Source organism: Armigeres subalbatus, chromosome 3 (genome assembly GCF_024139115.2).
Source record: "Armigeres subalbatus isolate Guangzhou_Male chromosome 3, GZ_Asu_2, whole genome shotgun sequence".
Lineage (NCBI taxonomy): Eukaryota > Metazoa > Arthropoda > Insecta > Diptera > Culicidae > Armigeres > Armigeres subalbatus.
Genome location: NC_085141.1, coordinates 202,732,836 through 202,754,813, shown reverse-complemented (window position 1 = coordinate 202,754,813; position 21,978 = coordinate 202,732,836). Strand labels below are relative to the sequence as shown.

At 36.6% G+C, this 21,978-nt stretch overlaps 2 protein-coding genes across 3 annotated transcripts; one reads left to right on the top strand and one right to left on the bottom strand.

The window, feature by feature from the left end:
• Positions 1 to 1,382: 1,382 nt before the first annotated feature.
• Positions 1,383 to 10,174, top strand: LOC134223828 (mitochondrial pyruvate carrier 2-like). The gene is made up of 3 exons (XM_062703041.1): positions 1,383 to 1,652; positions 9,607 to 9,647; positions 9,713 to 10,174. The coding sequence occupies exons 1-3, from the start codon at positions 1,568 to 1,570 to the stop codon at positions 9,944 to 9,946; spliced, it is 360 nt and encodes a 119-aa protein (XP_062559025.1). The 5' UTR covers positions 1,383 to 1,567; the 3' UTR covers positions 9,947 to 10,174.
• A 6,455-nt stretch (positions 10,175 to 16,629) lies between these two features.
• Positions 16,630 to 18,750, bottom strand: LOC134223821 (uncharacterized). Of its 2 annotated transcripts, XR_009982736.1 has the most exons (3): positions 18,736 to 18,750; positions 17,497 to 18,637; positions 16,630 to 17,411 (listed from the first exon to the last, which is right to left on the bottom strand). XR_009982736.1 is itself a non-coding variant. In XM_062703026.1 (2 exons), the coding sequence occupies exon 2, from the start codon at positions 17,395 to 17,397 to the stop codon at positions 17,032 to 17,034; it is 366 nt and encodes a 121-aa protein (XP_062559010.1). In that variant the 5' UTR covers positions 17,398 to 17,411; positions 17,497 to 17,679; the 3' UTR covers positions 16,630 to 17,031. The 2 variants fall into 2 exon arrangements, 1 of the variants encoding a protein (XP_062559010.1); XM_062703026.1 differs by lacking the exon at positions 18,736 to 18,750 and having other exon boundaries at positions 17,497 to 17,679.
• Between the last annotated feature and the right edge of the window lie 3,228 nt (positions 18,751 to 21,978).

Below are 21,978 nucleotides of genomic sequence, written 5' to 3'. Positions count from 1 at the left end.
TATTTATTCCATTTTGAGTATTTGTTCTTGAAAAGATATGCACGCTCGTTCAGCTGAACTCAAATTTGGGCCAGTTTAACTCAAAATCGGAAAAACTGGCTCAAGACAAAATATTGAGTTAATGGGCTGTAACTCAATTTTGAGTCGCCTTGGAAGATAGGGTAAAATGCCCAATAGTGGACCCCCTAGTAGCGAAATTTTGCTCTTCCTGGCATAAGGAGTGGAAATTATCAAAATATTAATTCTGCGTGATATCTAATATCAAGCTCTGCATCTCCTCTTCACGATACATACATGAAACACGCAAATACTCGACGTCATTCGTTGAAATTAACATTTTAAAGTCTGACTGAATTCGCCCTATAGTAGACCCCCTGGGGGTCCATAATAGAAAATTGCTTCCCTATAGTCGACACTTCATTTGATTTTTATGTTCCGTTTTGGGACGTTCTTCTTCCCTATTATGGACCCTCCAAAATATTCCTATAATGGACACTCTCGTGTTTATTTTTTATAGAATTGTAAAAAATCATCTATTTTTACTTTACATTTACTTTCCGATGCATGTAATCCAATCATAGAACTGTAAGGTAGGTTCTCCCGATGGAATTTCATAGCAAAATGTTTACATTGTGCTGTAGTAATGCAAAATGGCTGGAGGGTCCACTATTGGTTGGGTGTCCACTATTGGGCACTTTACCCTATTCTATTTTGAGTTTCATTTACTCAATTTCATAAAATCGCATATTTATGAATTTGAGTTTGTCATTCCAGAAAAACAATGTTTTCAATATTTATTTTTTAATCATAATGAAGATGGTTCTGGTCAGTGTATTATTAGCGGTTAGCGGTATTATTAGCGATATTAGTGGTTGTCAAAATCTGGGTATATCAACAAAATGGATCTGAGTCAGACGAACCCGAAATCTGGGTAAATGGGGACTTAAACATTTTCGGATACAGCAATATGGCGCCGACGTTGCATTCCGGAGAAAATGTTGGAATTTTTCGTTGTATGCAGCAAAAATAAGGTAAGAATGGTCAAATTTATAAAGGCGGAGCATTGTCGGCACAACCTTCAAATGATATACGTTGGGGAAAACTGAATTTTTTTAACATTTTTTATACAATAACAATATTCTGCAGCGAAAAGAGCTGGGTACTGGATACCCAGATTTTTTCGCTTGTACTGTTACCCAGATTTGAGTTTATGTACCCGAACCCAAATTAGAGTAACCACGGTTTTGCTGAATTTGGGTCACTTTGACATAATTCTGGGTAGCTCCAGGTTAGCGTGTACGTCAAAATCGATACGGGCAAATATCGAGCATAAAAAAATCGATCCAAAATACCGATTAATCATCGGTATCGCCCATTCCTAGGTGAGACGTCTTCGGTTCGGATACTTCAGATTCGTGCGATCTGATGTTGATGTTGTTTTTGGTTTGTTTTTGCTTATTTGATAAGGATTTACATTACGTTAACCATCAGGAGAGTAAAGTCGCGAAATTTAATTGCGTGAATCGTGAACAGCTAGTAAGTACTGTTGAGTGTTGAACTGTGGAAAATGTCGAAAATATACAATGGCCTGGTTAATACAGCTGATCGCTTTGTACCGAACTCAATGAGACCTCTCTGGAATCACGCAGCGGGTAAGCCTTATTTTAAATAGATTAGGGATTTTATTTGTGTAGCACATTGGCCTTGGTTTCATTGCCAAATCTAGTTATATAACCGTATTCTAGCCATTGGGAGTAATGAATTTAAATTAACGGTATTATAAATACAAGTACCATTCATAAATTACGTAAGCTAAACCACGATCTGATGATAAAATTGACAAAATATTTATATCACAATTGACCGGAAATGAGCTTGATATCTCCGAATATCCCAGATAAAATTTATCTTTAGCGAACAAAATTCTAACTGAATTATTTGATTTTAGTATATGGTGTGTGAGGCACAAAAACTAAGAAAATCTTTTTCTCAGATCCAGTTTTTGTTGTCACTTTGACTTGTGATATTTTGTACGTAAACGGAAACCGGAAATTATTTCATATCAATTCATGCATATAACATTTGTTATAGGATATCCTCAGTTATGCGGTTGAGGGATATCCTATGCGATTTGTGACCCAAGCGAAAACTTGGGCAAAAATATGAGTAGTTTTATGTTGGCGCTTGGTGTGATTTGGTAGAACCCCGGCCATATATCACAAATATTATTGTCGACGTAGCACCAAGTTAGAATTCGGAAGTCGGGACTTCCGAACCGAACTTTCTTCCGAAGTTTTTTCTGTCAAACTAATTGATGCGTTGTTTAGCGTATCTTTAGGCGAATCCAGCGCACTACTTCCGAAGTTGGGTAAGTTGCCTGTATCTGGAGAAAAAATCAACTTCGGTATAAAAAGCATTCTAGCTTTATTCCGGATAGACAATATGTTATAAGGCAAGCATAGAATCAAATATTGAAATATTAATTCTTTTGAATAAATGTATTCAACTTTAAGTTATTGTCCAAGCTTGCCTTTAGACGAGGTACATCTATTATTTGTATGTCGTTTTCAATTGCACAGAATTAAATACGGTGAATAATATATATTTTAACACATGTCCAAGAATTGTTTGGAATTATATTTGTAAATTCTACAAATCTATGAAAATGGCAATTTTTAATACTTTATGATATTATCTGTAAGGTTCTATAGAGTACAATATGTTTAGTTTAGTATTTTTCCACAACTAACCTAATATAATAGAAGATTAGAAGGTTATGATGGTGAAAGATAATTTTCTAACTTGTTACACAAAAAAGGAATAAATTCCAAAGCTTTGAAAACGTTATTCTAATATTAAGTGGGAACTTTATAACTTTTCAATTAAAACTCCAAGATTTAGATTCTAGGCTTTAATTCTAGAAATCGAAAAAGTAAAATTGATTAAATTACGAATCTAATTTTTTGATGTGCCTCAATCTATTTTAGAAAACAGATTAATCATTTTGGTCTTCGGGTTAAATCTGTGTTCAAATTCGTTGTTTTGTGAATTTTTAGAAAAGTAATGCCAATAACTATGATAAGGTTATACACTGGTTTACTTACTGCATTGCTAAGTTCTCTGGGGCCATCCTTAGCCGTGCGGTAAGACGTGCGGCTACAAAGCAAGACCATGCTGAGGGTGGCTGGGTTCGATTCCCTGTGCCGGTCTAGACAATTTTCGGATTGGAAATTGTCTCGACTTCCCTGGGCATCGTGTATCATCGTGTTAGCCTCATGATATACGAATGCAAAAATGGTAACCTGGCGGTTAATAACTGTGAAAGCGCTTAATGAACACTAAGCTACGAGGCAATAACTTCGATTTAATTTGATTTACTTTATAAGAAAAAAATGTAACTTACATATATCGTAAAATTCTTTGAAATAGTCTGAATAAGATCAAACTGAGAGTAACTGGAATTGTATGACAAGTAAAGACTTTCCACAAAAAGCTCAAAATAATTTTCTTATCATATTTTTAATGTTCAACTGTTAAACATTAAAAATATGATAAGAAAATTATTTTGAGTTTTTTGTGGAAAGTCTTTTACTGCCGTTCTACGCATACTTGTACCAAATTAAAAAAAATGCAACCGAGAAAATCGCATGTAGAATAAAACTGCAATTTTCATTTCTTGCTTCTAGCGGGTAGGAGATTTAAGGAGTTTACATCACTAGACTGATGAGAGAGCTCCATTTTATTGAAATCATTCATATTTTGTATATATCAAAAATAATGTATGGTCTAAATGATGGAAATAGTTTAACGGGACAGTGATGCCGAGAAATATAGCCCGTGTTTGCAGATTCCTACGCATGTTAGTCCCTCTGAATGGTTGATTTCTTTAATGACTACTATGATCAACATATCTTGCCTCATGTTTTATTTTTAAAGTTCTACTCTCCACGTGGTTGAATGTGTTAGATTACAGTTGTATCACTTAGAGCAAGATTACCAGTGGTGAGTTTAAGCCGTTTGGCAGCGCAGTATCATTACTTGACACTTTACCGGTCGCTACTAAACGCGCTGCTATAACAGTAGCGCGACTGACAGGTGACCAAATTTGGTAGCGCAATAAGAGCGCTGCTATTTGATGAACTGTCAACTGTCAAACGTCACCGGTACGGAATCCAGCAACCAAATTGAGAGTCGAAAATAGTGACCGATACGGAAACGAGTGACGAAACTAAAATGAAAGCGCTGCGCGGGTGATTAAAATGCTCGCGACCGATAATGATGCTCTTAGGATGAAGATCCTTAAAACTTGTCATTTTCACCACTGAAAGTGGCCAAGCTTGAAAGAAATGATCAGCGAATACTATCCCTATTAGCATCGCTCGTTTTTATAACAGATTATTCCATAATGATGAATTTATTCTCTGCGAGACAGATATGCGTAGAAATTCAACAATGGGACAAACAGACTTGATGTTGTTTTCACTCATTTTTCGAACAAATTCGGTATTTTTTTATATTTTCGGAAAATATGCATGAGAATAGACCGCTCTTTGATAAAAACTTGAAATCTCCAAAAACCAACATGGGACAAGTACTTGGACAAGTATGTGTAGAAGGGCAGTTTTATTACTTGTCATACAATTCCATTTAATTCCACCTTCCACCACTTGATTATACCTTCGACAGATACGTATTTCGACCTCAATAATAAGGCATATACATTTTATTCCTGTTGGATATAGTGTTTTCGGTCAGTGCAGAGCAAGTGAAATGAACCGACGGCTAGTTCCGAGAATTGAATAATAATTACGATAGTAAACGTGATAGGATGCAGAAAAGAATGTGAAACGATGTTGATGTAAGGGGCTGTCCATAAACCACGTAGACTCTTGAGGGGGGAGAGGGGTCTCGTGAAAGTCTACGTTAGTCTACGAAGGGGGACGGGGGGGTATACTAAAAGTCTACGTAGACTTTTTTATTTTTATTTTTTTTTGAAGACATGTCATACAGCAGCGAAGTTCACCTGTTTGATTTTTTTTAGATTTTTCCGTTTTTTTTGCAAGACTTTACCGAAATAATCACTCGAATCTCTTATGGATTCCACTGAAGTAATAGCCTGAACTACGGCTAAAAATATTATGATTTCAATAGCAAATTCGTCTGTGCTGAGCAGAAAAATTCGCCAAAGTGTTCTATGAAAATTTTCGAAAAATATTCAAAATTTCCACTTGATTACATTGCAGATTCTACTAAAATATCTTTTGATTTTCAGCAGGAATTTCTTTAGAAACTACAAGTGATTATTCAGAATTTCCACGGGAAATTATGTCGCACTTCAACGGAAAATTCTTTAGAATTCACAAAGAAAGCATTTCGGAATATCCAAAAAGAAGTCTTTGGAATTTCCAGAAGACATTCTTTGGAACTTGTAAGGAGAAATCTTCGAAATTTCCTCGAGAAAGTCTTCAGAATTTCCACTGTAGATTTTCTGGGAAGTCCCGGGAAATTTTTCTTCATTTCTGAAATTCTTGGAATTTTCGCGAGGAATTATTTGGACATACATAGAGACGAAATTCTTCGAAATTTAACGGCGATTTCTTCGGCAGTTCTTATGCAAATTCTTTGGAATTAGCGATGGAAAAGAAATTTTTTAAAATTTTCACTAGAAATTATTTGAATTTCCCACCAAAAACTCTTTGAGTTTCCACAAAAAAAATATTGTAGTTCTTGAAAGAAAGCATTTGTGATTTTCATGAAAATTTATTCTATTTTTTACGATAAATTTACCACAAATTCAACTAAAATTCTCCATAATTTCAAAAGAAAATTATTTGGAATACTCTTTCGAATGTCAATAGGATTTTTTTTAATTTCCTCAGGAAATCGCTCCTATCTTGCAAAAGAAATTTCAAAATATTGTAGGAAACCATGCTAAAATTCAACGGAAAATAATTCTTAATTTTCACGGAAAATTACTCGCATTTTAACGGGAAAACTTTTGGAATTTAGAAAAAAAAAGTCTTGCGATTTCAATGGATATTTATTCAACGGGATATTGCATGGAATTTTGAAGAAAAACATCGAAATTATCACGGAGAGTTCCTTGGAGTATTACCTGGAAACTTTGAACGTTATCAATCGGGAAATTCTACGGTATTTCCACGTAAAAAATATTGAAATGTAGACTTGTAGATTTCAACTCGAAATTTTTCGAAATTCTGGAAAATCTTGGGTTTTCTACTAATTTGAACCGTCATGAATTATAATAATTCAGATGCTAGACAGATTTTAAGCAGTGGCACGCCGATGCAAGTGCCGGTGGCGGTGGCACATCCTCTAGGAGGAATCAAATCCAAAAGAAATTAAATTAGATTACTTTGTAAAATCTTTTGAGTACTCTGAGTATTCTTTTGAGTTCCCTCGGAAATTCTTTATAAAAAAATACTAGATTAGTTAGGATTTTTCAATTCCTGGACGGAAGTTTTCCAAGGAATTTTTCAAAGAAATCACTAAAAGAGTGTCTATAAGAATGATAAGCAATTTTCTAAAATATTTCTGGAGGAATTTCCAAGATAAAAACCGAAAAGAATCACCGGAGGAATTTCAAAACGAATTTCCGGACGATTTTTCGTATGGTTTCTTTAAGAAATTCCCGAAAGAGAACCTGAAGGTTTTTACAGTAAAGCAGTAATAGAACGCTATTAACACTGTAACCATTGAAATTATTCTGCCAAAATATGCTTCAATAAGCTTAATAGCCTAATCAGATTACGATTTGATTATTTATCGTAATAAAAATCGTGTTACAGCTAAGAAAAAAAAATGAATATTTGGGGATTGGGGATGGCATCAGGTTGTGGTTTATCATGATATTTATGATCATAAATGGCGTAATCGCGAACATGTATAAGGACGTTAGGCATGAGTACGTTAGGCATAAAGTATGTTAAGCATAAAAACAGCCCACGACATAAAGAAGGTATTAATGCCTAACGTCATGGACCCAGCAATCTCATATTTTTGCATCAACATATTTCTTTAAGGATTTTTCATAAGAGGTTCTGAAGGATTTCCTGAAGAAATTCCCAAACATATTTCCGGAACATTTCCTAAAGAAGTTTTCTTAAGCTTTTTTTTAAAAAAACAACTGGAATAAAATTAAAACGAATTTCCGAAAGAATTCTTAACCAAATTTCAAAAAAAAATCATAAAAAAATAGTTCTGAAGTAATTCTTCAAATCCGGAGAATTTCCCGATGGAATCCATGGAGAAATTTTCAAAAGAATACCTGGAGGAATTTTGATTGAATGGCTGAAGCAATTTCTGGGTGAACTTGCGAAGGAATTCCTGGAAGTAATTTACAACATATTTTTCGCAATATTTAATTTTTTAAATTGATTATTTTGCTGCTAAAATCTATATATGGCACGTTTGTTTTTACCTGGAAATTAATGTAAAAGACCTGGAAAAATCAGGAAATTTTGTTTTTACAGACGAGTAGACACCCATACTGTAATGTTCACAATGGATTTTGAAATGGATTTGTAAAGCTGAATTGCTGAAAACGTGGTTGATTTCCATATTTTTTCCAATCACATATGATATTTTGTAAAATTTGAAAAAGTCTACGTAGACTTCAAGGGGGTGGGGGAGGGGTTTCGGAAAAGTCTACGAAAGTCTACTAGGGGGGAGGGGGGGTTTGAAAATGTGAAATTTCGGTCTACGTGGTTTGTGGACAGCCCCAATCATTATCAGTGGTAAACAAAAGCTATTGTTTATAATACTATAAATACTGGGAGCAATAAACAGATGGGTTGAGTTTTATGAGAGATAACAACAAGTGTTAGTTTATTTCAATTCCATTATGTGAACAATATGCTCTAAGGTCACTCCTGACAGAATCCAAGTTTCAAAGTGCTCGCGTTTTCGGGGGCACACTACTCGATACGGAAGCGGCGGACAACTGTCATTTTTGTTGATTCAGCTTTGCTGCGTCGCAGCATGCGTGAAAAAAATCAAAATGACAGTTGTCCGTTGCTTCCGTATCGAGTGATGTATCCCCGAAAACGCGAGCACTTTGTATCTTGGATTCTGTCAGGAGTGACCTTTTGATTAAAGCATTTCGCTTAACATGTTGTTGCTAATTGAACGTATCTATTTCAAAGGTTCGTTACAAATTATCAGTTGCTTCGATACAAAATTGACCTGACTATTACCCTAATTTTGTTTTTCTTAGTTGAATAAAAAGCGAGAAAATCTGACAAAAAATATCGGGAAAAGCATATAAAATTTATTTATTTTGTATTTTAGATTTTTGCCAATAAAAATGTGTAAATTTTTATTAGTGTAGGCAATTATTTTGATATGTATCAGTGCCCAAACACAATGTGAACGGCAATGCGGCAGAACGGTAACGGCAAATTTCCAACACATGGAACTATATGGTGCAGCCCACAATGAGGGCGCTGCGGCAAAAGTGACATTGTACTAAATCTCAGAAATTTGGAACTTGGCGGAACAGCAAAGCGGTAAACGTCAAACGTCCCAATCAAGATCAACGAATGAGAATGCCTGAGTTTTTTTTAAGATGATTTGTAAACAAATATATTTTTGCCTAAAAATCTGCTTACGAATGTATATATTTTAGAAGAAGCAGCAAGTCATGATGCCCTTCTTTTTATTATACTAATAAGAGTGAAAATAATGACAATAATGTTACGAAAATAAACTGTTTGTGGCTATTTTGAACTGTCAGTATCGCCTTTGAACCGTTCACATTGTGGGTTGGTTAGCGGCAAAGCGGCAACGGCAGAACGGCAACGGCAGTTTTAGAACAATTCCGCTCTGCCGCAGTTCCGTTCTGCCGGATTGCCGTTCACATTGTGTTTGGGCACTCACACCAAGGCGAAACCAAACGATTGATTCGAGAAATCTAGGTGAATTTATCATGTTTTTTTGTAGCTTTATTGGCCCTATCATTACTTGCTGACACATTCCACCGTAACACGACACCATGAGCAGTCGCTGAAAGTATAAGCACCTATAGGCTTTCCTCTTTCGTAGGTGCAATTATAAAATGTTCTATCGGGGGTCATTTTTTCATACTTTTTGATGGATCCCCCATAGAAAATTTTAATTTACCCACGACATGGAAGAAGAGACCATACACTTTCGCCTGGTGGGTGTTTCAGAGATACTGATTTAAAGCCTGTCCACGTTAAATTTCGGACACCCATCATCCAATGCGATTTTTTGAAATTTTCACAGACCACTGAGGAGATCAATTTACATGACAGTTAAATCTCTCCGCTTTATGTTATTCTTTCAGCGGGTTTTCCTTCTTCTCCAAAGAGATAAAATGGCTACACATCAGTTGGACATTGTCTCAGTGTCCGAAATTTAACGTGGACAGGCTTTATATATTTGTACACACAATTATTTTGCCGAAATTAGTCGAAGTAGACTTTTACCGATGACGCGGTAAAGTTTACTTAGTCATAGATTAACGATCACCCATCACTCCATTAAGTTTATCGAAATCTTAAGTACAGTTTACCAAAACTCATGAACTAATTGGCACTAATTGTTCTTTTGCTTTTCTTCTAGGTCCGAAAACTGTTTTCTTTTGGGCTCCTGTTTTTAAATGGGTAAAATTTTCAATGTTTCGTATTCGGTGAACTTGTTGATGAAATAAATTCCTTCTCCATTACAGGGTCTAGTCATAGCTGGTTTGAGTGATCTCCGTCGTCCAGCTGATCAGCTATCCGTGTCTCAATCTGCTTCGCTGGCTGCCACTGGTTTGATATGGTCTAGATATTCACTAGTTATTATTCCGAAAAACTATGGACTATTCTCCGTGAATGTGTTTGTTGCTTTAACTCAGTTGGCTCAGTTATACCGTGCTTGGGATTACTCTAGGAAAAACCCAACCCCAATAGAAAAATAATCAATCTTTTGAGAGTTCTACAAAAACCAAATTGAGAGGATCAGAAACCACATGGAGCAAATTTTTCTACAAAAGTGTTATATTTAAATGTTTGTTGGCTTCGTCGAAACGCAAGAGTGATGGAAAAATAAAGGAAACGGGTTATCTTATCGAATTTTATTGCAAGGGGTTAAAATATTCTGTACAAACTACAATGCATTGTGCAAATATAAATTGAGAGAAGTTTAACCAGATGACGTATTTAGAACTAAGTGGCCGAACATTCCATACTTTCTTCTAGTTTCTGAATGGAGAAGACTTTTATGTATCGCACAGGCCCATTCGGCATTAATCTGGTAATAAAAAAATCGTTTCTCTCAAAAATTTTGACTGTACAGTTTTAATACAATTATGAGTTACCAACTTTTCCAATTTTTCACAAAAGTACTACTCCCTCTTAAAAGGCGCAAAAGCCTCTTTCACGGCACGGCGATCACTCCCGATAATATATATATCGTCCGCAAATATGCGATCTTGTGATAATGGTACCGCTTCTTTGCACACCAACTCTCCTCATCGCTCCCTCGAGCGCTATATTGAATAGAAGATTCGAGAGTGCATCACCCTGCTATCTAACTAATACTAAGGACACACCTGTGGTACTTGTACCATGGTACAAGAGGACAAGAAAATTATTCCAAGACTATCTTTGATAAAGACAATAATCAGTACGGAACTCATTTCAAGATTCTTGTACCATGGTACTTGTACCACCAGTGTGTCATTAGTATAAGGTAACAAATGATGTCTATATTTCATCCGCAACCCTTAGAGTAGAGTGGGGTAAGAGTACGTTTTCGATTTTTTGGAGTAATAAAAAAAAGATGAACTAGCAGCACTGCATCAGTTTGACAGGTATTCTGGCCAACTACCCCATAAAACATCCCACCTACTTTTCCCACGATTTAGTCGGTTTTCGTCGGTCGGATCGGCCTACTTTGCATCCGACTAATCGGTTGTTTGTTGCACAGACGCTTATGGGAGCTTTACAGGGGCGTTTAGCGATTAAACAATACATTAAATCGGCCGACTAAATCAATAGATTTGAAGCATTTTTGTCGGTAGACTAATCGGCTAACGTAGTCGACAGCAGAAAAGCGATCAAACCGACGAAATAGATCGAAGAAAATCTGAAGAATTGGATGATTCATCAACTGATTCAATCAAATAATGAAATACAGCCGACGAAATCGGCTGATTTAAAGGAAGTTAATTGCTCGATTAAAGATTGTATTTTTATAAACAGTAGACGGTACCCGATGAAACCGGTTGTTTACGTTCTTCTAAAATAAGCTATGAATCGGATATTTAAAAAGGAAAACAAACACAACCCGGCGAAATAGGGTGATTTTATTTTATTTAATCGATCGATAATAAGTTGATTTAGTTAGTACAGTTGCCAAAAAGCCGTGATGTTTATGGTCGCCGTTGGCATCAATTAAAACGGAATTATTTGGATCCAATCTTCCTATAGGTCGCAGTCCTTATGTTGATGGGTACAATATGTAGGGTCCAATGTGGAAGTCGTCTTTTTGGGTATCACCGGGTCTCCAGTTAAAGCCTTACGAACAAAGGCACAGGACTGCCAATCCGGAGACGGCGAGTTCGATTCTCCCTGGGTACAGTGTATCCATTGTACTTGCCACACGAGATATATACTCATACAATGGCGGGCAGAGTAAAGCCCCAAACGCAATTCAACGGAACGCCGACGTAAACGGCAAATTTGACAGAAAATATATGGGCTAACTGTCAAATTTTCCGTTTCCGTCGCCGTTCCGTTCTATTGCGTTTGGGGCTTAAGAATGCTAATAAAATACTAATGCTAATATAAGTTAAGAAGCAGGCAAAGTTCCAGTTGGAGTGTAGAGCCATAGAAGAAGAAGAAGAAAGTTGTCACTGATGAGGAAAGAAGCCGACGGGAAATAAAGGCAGATAGAAAAAAAATTCAAAATTATTCGTCTCCATCGAGTTTGTTGAATTAAAAATGTTTTTTTGGCCATAACTTCAGAGCCCATAGTTGGATCTGGTCAATTTACATTAGGAAACAATAGGATTGGATTCCCTCGTCGAATGCAACCTGTTGCGACCAAATTAAAAAAACGATAAGTATTTTAAAATGAGCGAATATTTTTTGTGGGATTTTTGGTACACAAAACTGTAATGAGGAACTATAGAAACAAATTTCACACTAATAATCGAGCTAATAATTATTGAACAAAGAGCATAAAATACTGTATTTTGGCCATTACCTCTGAGTCCATACTCCGTTCCGGCCAATTTTTAATAGGAAGCAGGATTTTCTTCGAAACTTGTTGCGAGAAAATCGATTGAGGAAAAAAAATGGGCGAACTATCTGCGCACACACATACTTGTCATTGTTGCACTAAACTTTGCAACATACTAACTAAATATTCACTTTTTAACTATTTTTTTTGTTGAATAATCACAGCACAGCACTTAAGTAAACAAATACTCTAAGCAAATATGATCTACCAACCATTACCCTGATTAAATCTGCTGTATAAACACTACTTAATCTATCGATTGATACGTCGATTTAAGTAGTTCCTATGAGTCACTCGACAAAATAGGTTGTCCATACGAATGATTAAGTCGGCACCAGATTTAGTCGGCAATCGCGAAGGCTGATTTTTATGACACCCAAAATTACACCCGATTTCGTCGGTAGTAGAAACAGTTGGTTTCGTTGACACCCGATTTCATCGGTAATTAAAACAGTTGATTTCGTCGGCACCCGATTTTGTCGGTATATCAGGAAATTCACCATCTGTCAAATGTTTTATGGGGTATTATCATTTGTAATTGTGTACAATTTAAATAAACAACAAGGGAGATATGGAGTTAGATCATTTTTTGGTCATTTTGCTCAAAATAATTGTGTTTCCGCAACTAGTATTTCATTGCCATATATACGTTCAATCAGATGAACATTATACCACATCGGAGGTGAACTAGCCTTGGGCTAAAAACCTCTTTAATAAAGATTTTATTATTATTAACATTATACCATTTCGATAATCTATATATAGAGTGTGAATCTTCAAGTTCTGATGTCAAATCCGTATCTTTGGCCGAAATAAGACTACTTCCAAAGCGTAAAGATCCACAACTAAGAAAAAAGGGACAGAAATCGAAAATTATCACAAGTTTTAAGGATAAGTTGGAGTAATTTGGTGTTAGAAAGGACTTAGCGATCAAAGCACTGAAGCGAATTAATGAAATTGTATTAGGACTTGTTGTACACCTAAACATAGTACGAAAACACAATTTGATCTAAATGATAATTTCATTTAATCAAAAGAAACATTCATAAATTACGCAACGCTTAGCAGGGAGGGGTTGCGAGATGTATGACGATCCATATAATTTTTAGAGGATTAATACAAAAAGTGTAAGATAGGGGGAGGGGTGATGAAATAGCCAAATTTTACGTTACGTGATTGGTAGACTTTCTTCAAGGAAAATTCCTTTGTTTACGCTACGCGAAATCTGATATATTTTTACCTCTGTAGTTTTTTGTATATAAAAAAACAATGGTTTTTCGTATGCAAGTGCACATTTCTAGGAACCCCTCCCCCTTTAAGAGTTACGTAATCTTATAAGAATTACATTCCCTTATAAATGTTCTTTAAACATCAATTAAATGTTATTAACTCTCATTTGTGTTGATATATACTTAAAGCACATGATTAGATAAATGCGTACTCTTACCCCACCCGAAGCGCACTCTTACCCCACCGGTGGGGTAAGAGTGCGTTTTTCACTTGTCTTGAAATAAGGGCTCTACTAAATTGAATCTTAATAACGAATTAAGACGAATTAAGTACTCTTCATTTAATTGCACCAGTTAATTTTCGTTATCTTTGCAGATACGTATTTCGACCACAACTGTGTGGTCGTTTTCAGTGTCTCGTACTTGACTCGTACTTGAAGTCGAGTCAAGTACGAGACATTGAAGACGACCACACAGTTGTGGTCGAAATACGTATCTGCAAAGATAACGAAAATTAACTGGTGGAATTAAATGGAGAGTACTTAATTCGTCTTAGACGGTTGAATACATTCCACTAAAAGAGCTTTATATATTTTCTGAAAATTTGCCTTTCTGTATATTTGGCTTTTGGATTTTTGACGAAATTGTGTTTTTTTCCCAAGGGTCCCTAAGCCCTTTTAGCCCATTTAGTACAGACAAGCAAACACTCGGCAAATCATCATCGTTCACTAATTTACTGGCTAATTTATTGTAGATCCAGTTGAAAACCGAGCTGAGCTCTCGCGACATTCTCATTCTCTCCCATTTCCGAATGTCGCAACTGCATCGCGAGTGGTGCGCACGGGTATGGCATAGATGCGCACTACTCGCAATGCAGTTGCGACATCCGGAAATGGGAGAAAATGCGATTTTCGCGAGAGCTCAGTTCGGTTTTCAACTGGATCTACAATAAATAATCATTAGTTGACCAATCGACCACTCGTGGCGCGCGCATGGGTTTGCTCGAGTTTGACGTGTGCTCTCTACCGCCATCTGGTTCGCGGTTTGCCCAGCTTAGTATACTCAATCCAGTTGAAACCCGAAATTGGGTGCTAGCGAAATTGGATTTTTCTCATAATCCGTACGTTAAACCTAACTTCGGAAGTGGTGCGCTGAATAGCGCTTCGCGATATGAAAACAGCGCACCACTTCCGAAATTAGGTCTAATGTACGGATTGTGAGAAAAAAATTTTCAACTGGATTGAGAATAAAAACAACAGATGTCGCTAGTGTTTGTACGACGATGAATTTGATGAGTGATTGTTCAATGTGTTATGTCTGTTTGTCTGTGCTTTTAGTCTCCTATACAATTCGTTCTCCAATATAGTTTTTTCGTACATTGATCGGTTTCCAAGTTACAATATACACATAATTTTTAACTCGAGGGTCGATTTTTTTTAGTGGAATATGATTGGTCTGCTGTGCCAAAGATATGTGCAAAATTTCATCCCAATGGATTAATTTAGGTAACTCATTTTGCACTCACCGCATCAAAACAAAGCTGCCACTGTACATGTAGGTTAACATGCGAGAGGTTTTGAAGGAAATGGTCTACGGTGGCGCTATCTACTCGTTTTATAGCGGCAGATTGTTTTCATTAATCCATTAAAGACGATCTTATTAAAATTTCGTTATTTATGTGTCATTTTGTGTGAAATGATTAATTAGCAATCCTATGCGATCAAGGTGAACTGGGCCCTTATTGCATAATTAGTATACAGCCCCAATAATTAATACAATCAAAGTTGATTGTCTATATTCCGGGTATAAACCACCCGGAGTAGAATTAATTGGAACTATGTCTGAAACTCGATTTGTGCAATTGCGCAGCATGTGAAATATTTAGTTTGAAAAATGTATTGGCGGGCAACCACTTCCTACGGTGGGCCTTGTCTACGTGTCAGTACGCTAGACAGGTGCTAAGCTACGAAGGACCTCCGTCGTCCTCCGCAACTCAGCGGGTACTGATGAAACCAAATTCCCGAAATCAGGCAGATAGCCGGCCTCTCGCAATCTATTTTTAAAGCCAACTCTCTCACATGTATTTTTAACAATGTCAACCGAGTAGGATGTGTATTTAGTATTGTCCTGTAGCTACACACATGCTTCATCAACCACTGCGCTCAATGATGTAAGGTTGTGTGATTGTGCATGTTTGGTCGTCTGGATCAAACCCCATCGAAGGAAGTATTTACCCTACAATACATTTTTCAAACTGAATCGCTCACTTGTTGTCAGGGATTGAATCAAAGAGAGAAAGAGCAAGTGTTCTCACTTATTATCTCTGTATACATATACGATATGTAGCATACCGCGAGAAACTTTTTTCGCGAGCTGTCATGATAGAGGACTGATTCGGGATGTTATACCCCGTGATAAATTTCTTTTAGAAAGCTCCAAATGTGGGGAGCACTGGCTCTGATGATGCATTTCAACTTGTTCTACACAGCTGTGCAGTAACCAAAACTAAAGGAGCGAAAACAAAGCGAGAATCACCATTTTTCCGTGGTGGCTGCCTATCCGATTCTGTTTTTTCGCACTTGTATACAACTTTGATAAATTTGTTATCATGGTTTGTTATGATTCGGAACAGTTTTTGCCACTCTTTTATCGTTGTTCGTTATCTATTGAGAGCGATTTCTGCAAACCCTGCTTGTTGTGCAATTGCACAAATCGATATCCGACATAGTACCCAATAATTCTGCACCAACAATTCAAAAGGGCATAACTGCTTTTGTATACAAAAGCTTCTCGCGTCGCTGGTGGACCAATTTGTGCCCACCAACGCAATCCATTGCCAATGAATGAAAACAGAGAAATCGCTGCTTCTATACAAGTGGCTTTGGATTGCGTGGATGGGCTCAAATTAGCCCACTAACGTCGTGAAAAGTTATTTTTTTTATCAGATTTGCCCCTTTTGAAATGTTGATGCCGAAATAGTCGAATTCCCAGAATTTGAGCTTCAAGGACTTTTTCTCATAAAGTATTAACATTCCTATAGTTTTTTCCGTTCAAGCATACTTTGAAATAGGTATAGATTTTATTTTAAAGCAACATTGTATGTTAGTGTAGTAAGAAACAATATTGATTTTTGTCTCGTATCTGTTTTGTGTTTTATTAGCAAGTTCAAGCTTGATGCATTACTCAAAACTTATGTTAAATTATTGTACCTATATGTTTTCCAACATTCAAAAACCTATAGCACAAAGGTACACGAACTGCGTATGGTTATAACCAACTGTAGTTTAGTACAATGACCCAACATACACTCTGAATACTACACGCAGTAAGTACGTTTTTGTCATAAATGCATTTGACGAGATCAAAGATAAAGGGAGTAAAAAGTTGACTTGGTCATACCAAGGAATACCGATCGGAGGAGAGTATTTTCAGATACCTCAGTACTCTTTGGTCATGTAAACTGCAATTATTAGGTAATACGAAAAAGTGTGCTTCGGTTTCATCCCTGAGAACTGCCCGCTGTCCTAATTCACCAGAGACCGGAAGAGAAACCTCCAGGAGGCACTCGTGCGCGGTTTCCACCTTGGGAATCCTGGGAAGATGGTTCACTGCCACCGGAAGCCAGAGCAGGCTTTTCTTGAAAAGCTGCTGCTGGTGCTTCGGACCTATTATCCGGTGCTGCTGGAACCTGATCGACTTTCAAGTTTGGATCCGTTGTTCCCATGACGCCATTCATGTTGGAAGAATTCTGCTGATTGTACTTTGGGCGTGGAGGGTTAGCCTTCAGCTCCGGTGATCCAAATATATCAGAATGACCTCCACCTGGAGGCTTCAAAACGCGGCTAGATGTCTTGGCACTGCTAGTAAGGCCAATATTAAACTCGGTGGAACTCATTTTCAACGTGCAAGCTGACAAAGAAAAATATCGATTCATTTTAATGGCGTAATGGAAAGGAATTTTTTTTCTTAAATTTTATGGATTAAATAAACCTACCTTATATAGGCGTGGTTCGCAAAGATGATACACAGATTTACCTTAGACTTTAAATGATATTTTGCAAAATACCACTAAATCCGAAACAAACTTATAAAATATTCACGAACGCCAATCTTTTTGCCTTTTTCACCGCCGTGGACTGATGTATCGGAGTCGAGTCATGGATCAATCGGTCGTTAAAATGTAGAAACAAAGATGCCCGATATTTTCTACACGCCAAATTCATTATATGCTCATTTTGGTTTTACTCAACGGTGACGGTGAGCACCGAAAGAACGCAATGACGTTTGAGCGGTTTACTAAAAATCTGGTGGTGCGGATGTGCAAAAGATATTTTAGTTACTAAATAAAGATTGTCGCTTCGGTTCCCTTTGTTCTGCTGTCCGAAACATGTGTGGTACATACCTGTCAAATCGTATGGATTTTCCTTCTTTGACATTTAGCTCCCCTATCCTCGCCAGCAAAAGATGTTCCGGACAGCGACGACAGCGACAATCTTTATCTAGTAACTAAAATATCTTTTGGATGAGCCAACAAAGTACTCTTTCATGGGTAAAATAGTACCCATTATGAAGTTAAATAGTTCAACTCATTAAAAGAGTAAACAGCGTTTACTCATTAATGAGTAATCAACTCATACGTCAAGCCAGCGAGTATTTTTTACCCATTATCTGTAAAAAGCATTGCCGGAAAATGTGTAAAAATTACTCTTTATCATTAAAAAAACATTCGCTGACATAATAAAATGTATAATTTAATAATTGAGTGGTGGACATATGTTATTTGCATAGTTTTTATTCTAATTAAAACATATGTGCTCATTATCAATATAAACGAAATATGCCGTAACGTACTAAGAATAATAATTGTGTTTTTCACCATTCGATCAAAACTTGGCCATCCCTGTATATCTCTGTATCTCTGTCGTACTCTTCTAGCGGATAAGTCTTCTATGGATACACACGACCAGACCGGTTCCCTCGATAGCTTCGTAAGTTTTATGAATATACTGAGTTCTATTCTTTGCGTAACATCCGGGCTAGCGTAGTTTCAACCGATGATCCCACTTTTACGGCAGCACTCTGAATTTATAGCGAACTGCCTCCTCTTTGTTTGCCAGTGGCGGTGTCCCCATGAGCTGTTAGTAAACAGTTTGTAGTTAATTTCAGTATAAAAGCTTGTGCAGTTATATTGTATCCGAAAGGAATCACCCCAAATAGTGTGCGGTCAACCTACCTAAGCTGCAGTTCGTTTACGAGTGAGCCAGAGCAATCATGCTGTGCTCTAACGTCTGCTCAAGGCCGGGATGCCAACATTCAATGTCGACTTCACAGATTCCTTCACAGTATATTCTTCATGTGGTCACAATGCCATCTGTATCTCACATCTTCCCTCTTCTCACATAAAAAATACCCTTAAAAAAAAATAATGACAGGATTTTATCATTTTCATTTAGTCTTTAATTTCAGTGTTTATTTTTTCAATTTCGTGTATGCCAAAAAGATATTTTAGTTACTAGATAAAGATTGTCGCTACTGTTCCCTTTGTTCTGCTGTCCGAAACATGTGTGGTACATACCTGTCAAATCGTATGGATTTTCCTTCTTTGACATTTAGCTCCCCTATCCTCGCCAGCAAAAGATGTTCCGGACAGCGACGACAGCGACAATCTTTATCTAGTAACTAAAATATCTTTTGTATGCCATAAATGACTTTTGGGTAAGAGCACTTCACCGTGTATATATAAAAAGAGATTTTCGTACTTGTCGCTAGGAGGCGTCTGATGGAACTTTAACTTTGACACCAGGCCTGGGAATTGTCGCGTTTGTCAGTGACACCTGACAAGATACATAAAAACATGGTCAGTCAAAAAAAACTTGTCAACTTCCAGTTTTCCGTCGCACGACTGGATCCCCACGACCAGATGACAACTTTTTCCAACCGCGACAATTTGCTTTTGTTGTATGTCTTGTTAGAGCACACATCTGCGACAAAAGTGTGACAACGCATACACTTTCGGCTCTGTGCACGACACAACATTGGTCCCGAAAGTAAGTTATGTCGCATCTTCTGGTTGTCCAGGAGGAGCAATAGCCGAGGGGCGATTCACTTGTGTATTTTCGATTCAGTCCGACGTATTGAAAATGTAATAATGTATTTTTTATGTATTTCCATGTAATGTACGTGTATTGGATGTAATAATGCATTAAATTGAATTGAAGTAATTTTTTGTGCATTGGTGTAATATTAGTGTATTTTTTCACATAAATGGATTGAAATTTATTATTCTTGAATTTGAACTTCAATTTTTGCATTTCAGTGCTTCGAAGACAAAAAAAGACTTCAGAGACAAAAACTGAACTAATTTAATTGCATCAAAAATTTTCTCGAGATTTTTCCATCCTTGTATGATTGGGACTAAATTGCATATTCTTTACATTTTACGAAAAATTTCTACAGGTAATTTTACCGTACTGAGCAAAGGATTATAAACCTATAAACCTATAGTGATAACGTGTTAGATTCTCGATCCATTCAAGGAAGTTCTCGGATGCAAAACATTTCTGACTTCTTGTGTATCCACAAGACATTTTCCTATTCGCATCCAATGACCGACAGAAAACCTTTCAATTTATAATTATGGAGCAAATGCTTATATATATATTATTCTATAAAACACTTGCCAGATTTGAAATACTATCCCAAGTAACCAAAAGTTCCTTTAAGAGTACGTTTTTCGCTTAAGCAGCCCAGTGAAGCTGTAGAAAAGGAACTTTTCGTTACTTGGGATGTATTTTCATCTAGAAATGAACGACAGTAAATACCGTTCTCAAACTAAATCTTATATATAAAAATGAAATGGTCTGTGTTCGTATCCGCATAACTCGAAAACGGCTGAATGGATTTTTTTCATTTCTTCAGCAGAAACATTCGTTATAGTTTCCGACGGGTTTATATGATATTTCCTCATGAGAAAATCATAAGTAAAGTTGAGTAAATCATCAAAAACTAAAATGAAGATTCGTATGGGAATTTCGCATAGCCAGTTCACAACGCGCATTTTCGCCTACTATGCAGGACAACGTCTGCCGGGTCGACTAGTATGTGATTATTTTTGATTTGCTTTAAACATGTTCATCATTTTCGGACGATTATCCAATTCATAAATATGTTACAATCACTCGTAGTCAACCAGCAATATGGTAAACATGTATTCACATGCAGCGCAACGATATTTGTAAACACGTCTCGGTGAAAATCCTCCAGCCATATTGCATGATTTTGCAAACATTTTAGACATCTGCTGTTGACCTGGTTGTTCATATTCATTAAACTACATTTTGGATCAATGGCAAAATGTAGTTTGTCCAAGGTCTAAGATGTTTTTTTTTTCGTTTCCAAAATGAAACGCTACTGGTGGATCTTCGAAATTGAGTTCAAATCGTATGAATAAAATAGGGGAGGGAATTCTTCCACTCAGTGCGCAAAGCTATAGTAATGCCGTTTTGTTTTCTTTGATGTGTTAAGTTACGAAAAGACTTTGAATTCGCGGAATGACCATTTTACTTGCATTTCGATGTATTTTAAAATTTTGTTTGTATTATGTGCATTAAATATGATTTTTCGAATTTTCCGTGTAATAACGTATTTTTATGCATTTTATGTATTTTTGTGCAATATGTGTATTTTTGTGCAATATGTGTATTTTTGTGCAATATTTGTATTTTTATGAATTATTTTCACTCACGTATTTTCGATTCATTATTTGACAACAGTGAATCGCCCCTCGGCAATAGCAGCGGACAAATTTGAAATATCATACTGAAAAGAGCACTTTATAATTAATTATTTCTTTGTTCTCTTGACAGATTTTCTGTTTAGAAATAAGACATTTTATTAAATTTTTGCGTTGTTACGTACATAATATACATAAACAAAAAAACAAGTGTCTCTTGCACAGAGAAAGATCCCCCAGTGTAGAATAACTGAACCATTTAACGCAACGCAAGTTTGCTCGCTTTTCACGCGGTTTATGGAGTTTTCGTACTTTTCAAGCGGGTTTTGCATTGATGCTGTTTTTTAACCGATTTTGTTCACGTGGATTTGAAAAAAAATCGGAGCATACGAAATAGCGATTTTCGATAAAGTTTTTTGCGGTTTTTGTAATTTACCCGGTTTTGACTTACGCAGTACAATCAATCGTCCGCGACTTCAGTGGATTTTAACCGGTACACCGTTTGTAGCAATTGCCTGATAGACGGTTATTTGACTGCAATATTTTATGTATAAGAGAAATACGGAATTTTATTTAAGCGTATATCCTACATTAGGGGCAATTAAGGAACATTCGATATATTTTTGATTGATTGGAATTACTGCACGTTAACTTGGGCGGAGTATTAAATTTTAATCGCTAGCCACGCGCTGTTGTGGGGCCGTACACTTATTACGGTGCATTTTTCTGTGTTTTTCGAAACCC

What these genes read in the sequence shown, in the direction of transcription:
- LOC134223828 (XM_062703041.1), top strand. Translation starts at nt 1,568, where the DNA reads ATGTCGAAAATATACAATGGCCTGGTTAATACAGCTGATCGCTTTGTA. An exon ending in TCTCTGGAATCACGCAGCGG is followed by an intron (nt 1,653 to 9,606) that starts GTAAGCCTTATT and finishes CTTTTCTTCTAG; the next exon opens with GTCCGAAAACTGTTTTCTTT. An exon ending in GGGCTCCTGTTTTTAAATGG is followed by an intron (nt 9,648 to 9,712) that starts GTAAAATTTTCA and finishes TCTCCATTACAG; the next exon opens with GGTCTAGTCATAGCTGGTTT.
- LOC134223821 (XM_062703026.1), bottom strand. Translation starts at nt 17,397, where the DNA reads ATGAGTTCCACCGAGTTTAATATTGGCCTTACTAGCAGTGCCAAGACA.